Raw genomic sequence first — 4,540 nt, 5'->3', positions numbered from 1 at the left:
TGTGAAGATTGACAGCCTTGGAGACCCTGTGGGCAGTTCCACTCTGTCCTCTAGGGGCGCTGTGGGTCAGAATTGACTCCCTGGCAGGCGGTTTGGTTTTGGTTTTATGATACTTGTACAATAACAATAGGAAACCTTATTCCAACTCTTTCAAGTTCTCAAGACCTTGGAGGAATAATAATAAAAACTAATACAGGAGGTAAACTTAATACAGGAAGCAGAATATCTATCTGGCTAGAGCATAAATTCTCTCATGATTCTGCCTGGGGTCAAATCTGGGCTCCGCTCCCACTTGCTGTATGATCTTGGGCAAGCTGCTTAGCCTCTCTGTGCCTCAGTTTCTGCCTCAGTAAAACAGACATAACAATACCAGCCCCTGCGGGTCTGCTGTCAGATGCCGCTGATGGTATAACATGTTCTAAGTGGGCACAGAATAAACACTTAACAAACAGGCACAATTGTCAGTGACGTGGCCAGAGGTGGGAAGTATGACAAAGGATCAAGAACTGGGGTTTTCCTATCTGTACCTCAGTGCCTACAACTCCCAGCAGACTCTGGGGCAGCTTTGCACATTAACCAAGGCTTTTTTGCCTCCAAGGGCTGCTGGGAGATATAGTTCTTCAATTACTTTCTTGTCTTCTGGTGACTTGGACACGGTAGGAAATGGGCACAAACGGGGGTCAGTATCTGTAAAATGTGTATCCACTTTACAGGGTTGTTGGAAGGACTCGATGAAATTTATTCATTTAATAAACATTTATGGAGCACCTTCTATGGGCCTGTTCTAGATGCCAGGGACACATCAGAGAACAAACCAGACTAAACTCCCTGCCCTCATGGAGCTGACATTCTAGGGGGAGAGAGGGAGGGAAAAAGAAATAAAAGAATATAGTGAGGATGCTCACGCATTGTGGGTGTGGTGTAGTAAATTACCTGGTATGGCTTTCCTAGCCACAAGTCTTTGTAAACTCCATGGTGGAATTTGCCATAAGCAACTGAGGAGTTCCTGAATGCTAAAGTTATCCACCTGGGGTTTTCCTGTTGAGAGCGGCACAAAGCAATGTTCTGGGAAGTTCACTCTTGCTCAGGTGCTTAGAATTCTAATGTTATGATTGGTTAGTGTGGTCACTCTGCCAGGCTCAAAAGGAGGCCTCCTAGAGGCAGGAGTGTCTCTGACTGCTGGCTGAGAAGGACGTGCTGCTGAGAGAAATGTGCTCCTAAGAAAGAGACACCAAGAGACACACACTGCTGGGAGAGAGACCGAGAGAGACTATTGGCTGAGAGATGGCGGGCCAAGAGAGACAGGGCGTTGTTCCTGAACTTTAATTGTAGCCTGATGCTTCCCTATTAAACCCCATAATCTGTGAGTTCTGTGTGGCCACTGCACCGAATTATCGAACCCAGCAGAAAGGTGGTGGGTGCTGTGGGAACGGTTGGTGTCAGGGCTGGAGGGAAGTGGCATGTCTGACCTTGCAGGAATAGGCCTTGGGCAACAGATAGTGATTCTGTCTTCCTCTTGTGGGGTTAGAGGAGGTCAGAAGTTGCAGCCTCCCTGCCCCTTTGGCAGTGGGGAATGTAACTGATGTCCCTGAACCACTTGTGTGTAAACTGTTGAATGGGAACCTAAACTGCTGCGTAAACCTTAACGGAAAACACAATAAAATACTATTTAAAAGAACGACACCTGGTGACAAGTGCTAAGATAAAGCAGGAAAGGGGAACTGGGCTTGGGGGTTGGGGGACTGGATGAAGTTTTTCAAATGGTGGTCAGGGAAGGCCTCCCGAACAGAATGGTGATATTTACCCAAAGACCAGAAGGACATGAGGGAGCCAGCCCCGAGGGGTTCTGGGTAGGGTGCTCCAGGTAGAGGAAACAGCCAGTGCAAAGGCCCCGAGGCAGGAAAAGCCAGGAAGCAAGGGTGGGTGGATCAAGTGAAGGAGGAGGAGTGGGGAGTGAGGGCAGGGAGAAGACAGTGAGAGGCCTCGTGGGTCACAAGAGGAGTCGGCCTTTTCTCTGAGTGAAACAGGAGCCATGGAAAGCGTCACATGGTTAATGGTGTCAACTTGGCTAGGCTATGATTCTCAGTGGTGTGGCACACACTGGCCTATCTAATTACCCCCCACAATGTAATGGAATATCCCACAGTATAATTACCCTCCGTAATATAACAACCTAATGGAATGACCTCCCATGGTGTGATCTGATACAGTCAGCCAATCAGCTGAAAGGAGAGTTTCTTAGGGGGTGTGTCCTGCCTCTACTATATAAAAGGATGTTCTGGTAAAGTCCATGGAACCCTAGTGGTACAATGGTTAAACAGTCTCACTGCTAACTGAAAGGTCTATGGTTTGAGCACACTAGCCCCTCTGAGGGAGAAAGATGTGTCAGTCTGCTTCTGTAAAGATTCCAGCTTTGGAAATCCTATGAGGCAGTTCTACTCTGTCCTGTAGGGTCACTATGAGTCAGGATGGACTCAACAGCAATGGGTTGGGTGGGGTTTTTTTTGGTTGGGCATGGCTTACTTGTTCTTTCTTGACCCTACCCTCATCTTGTCACCTGACCTCTGGTTCTTGGGACATAAGCCTGCAGATGTCTCTGACCTGCTGCCTGACCTGTAGATCTTGGATTCACCAACCCCGACAACCCCAGGAGCTAGCACAGGTCTCCAGCTGGCTGCCTGGCCCACAGAGTTAGGACTTGCCAGCCTCACAACCGTGTGGGCCACTTCCTTGCAATGAACGCCTCTCTTCATATTTATACACGTTTCACTGGTTATACTGCTCTAGAGAACCCACATTAAGGCAGATGCCTTCAGAGCAGGGGAGAGCCATGATGCAATGGGATCGAGTAAGATTTCTTTGCTTCTGTGGGAAGCAGAATATTGCCCTTCCACAGAGGATCTATCTGGTGGCCTAGTGCCTAAAGCATGTGACTGCTAACCAGAAGGCTGGAGGTTTAAACCCACCAGCCACCCCTGGGAAGGAAGGTTGGGCAATCTACTTCCTTAGAGATGCTGCCTCAGAGGGTCGCTATGAGTCAAGTCAAGTCAATGGCAGTGACTTTGGTTTGGGCTTTGCTTCCAGTGGGTGTGGTTTGGGCTTTGCTCCCATCAAGACTGACAGCCTTGGAGACCCTGTGGTGCAGTTCCACTCTGTCCTCTAGGGGCGCTGTGGGTCAGAATCCAGCCTAGGAGAGCATGTGGGGCAGTTCCACTCTGTCCTCTAGGGGCGCTGTGGGTCAGAATCCCCTCCAGGCACTGGGTTTGGTTTGGGCTTTGCTTCTGTGAAGGTAGGAGCTCTGGTGGTGCAGTGCCTAAGGCACTTGACTGCTAACCAGAAGGCTGGCGGTTCAAACCCACCAGCCACTCCACAGAAGGAAGACTGGGCAATCTACCTCCATAGAGATTTACTGTCTCAGAAACCACTATGACTCAGAACGGACTGACTTGATGACAGTGAGGTTTTTTTTTTTTTTTTTGGTGAGGTATCCTTATAATAGGGATATCTGGTGGTGTAGTGCCTAATCCCAGATGATCCCCCCCAATCCCAAGGTCCTTAAGTTAATTACACCTGCCAAGTCTCCTTTGCTGTGTTAAGTAAGGTAACACTTTCCCAGGTTCCAGGGATTAGGAAGGAGCCTTGGTGGCTCAATCGGCTAAGTGCCCTAAATGCTCGACTGATAACTAACGTTCCTGGTTAACTAATGTTAATGCTAAGTGTTTGTGGTTTGAATCCACCAGCTGCTGTATGCTATATGGGAGAAAAGACCTGGAGATCTGTTCCCACAAAGATCGAAAACCAGAAGACCACACCCACCGCCATGGAGTCCATTCCCACTCACAGCGCCCCTAGAGGACAGAGTGGAACTGCACCACAGGGTCTACAAGGCTCAGTCTTCACAGAAGCAAAGCCCAAACCACACCCACTACTAGGGAGTGGATTCTGACTCACAGCGCCCCTAGAGGACAGAGTGGAACTGACCCATAAGTGTTTCAAAACTGTTCTCTTTACAGAAGCAGAATGCCACATCTTTCTCGCACAGAGCCGCTGGTGGATTTCAACCACTGACCTTTTGGCTAGCAGTCAAGTGCTTAACCACCTAGAAAATCCTAGCGGGCAGGTTTACTCTGTCCTATAGGGTCACTATGAGTTGAGATCAACACAACAGGGATTAGGACGTGGGTAGCTTTTGGAGGACCATTATTTAGAGAACCACAAGGACACTGAGGGATGATTCCCCCCAATCATACGGAAGGCTGAAGCGAGCCTTGAAACAGGGGCTCGGAGGAGCCAGAGCTGGGCTGCTGCCGTCTCCTGTTCTCCTGAAATGAATCTAGGAGTTTCAGAAACCAGCTGGCCCTCTGCCAGCCTCCAACCCCAACCAACACTCAGCCTCAGTCCGCTGTCTCCAGGGTCCCCCGTTACCGTCTGGATCAGCAACTCCAGGTCCCGGGCCTCGAACGTGTGCTGATTCTGAGGGTCCAGGTGTTCAAACTGCTTCAGGAGGCTCAGGTGGTCCACCTGCACATCTGGACGAAGG

The 4,540-nt window shown here is 49.6% G+C and overlaps 1 protein-coding gene across 1 annotated transcript in view; it reads right to left on the bottom strand.

Annotated features, from left to right (window-relative positions):
* NUCB1 (nucleobindin 1) overlaps window positions 1-4,540 on the bottom strand; it is a 25,866-nt gene that overhangs the window by 8,835 nt on the left and 12,491 nt on the right. Inside the window, exon 4 of the mRNA XM_042781226.1 lies at window positions 4,426-4,529. Within this exon, the coding sequence (XP_042637160.1) occupies window positions 4,426-4,529 (104 nt within the window). The remainder of the gene's footprint in view (window positions 1-4,425; window positions 4,530-4,540) is intronic.

Source organism: Orycteropus afer, unplaced genomic scaffold (assembly GCF_000298275.1).
Source record: "Orycteropus afer afer isolate SDZICR_OR568_19922 unplaced genomic scaffold, OryAfe1.0 scaffold00099, whole genome shotgun sequence".
NCBI lineage: Eukaryota > Metazoa > Chordata > Mammalia > Tubulidentata > Orycteropodidae > Orycteropus > Orycteropus afer.
This window is presented reverse-complemented; position numbering and strand designations above follow the sequence as displayed.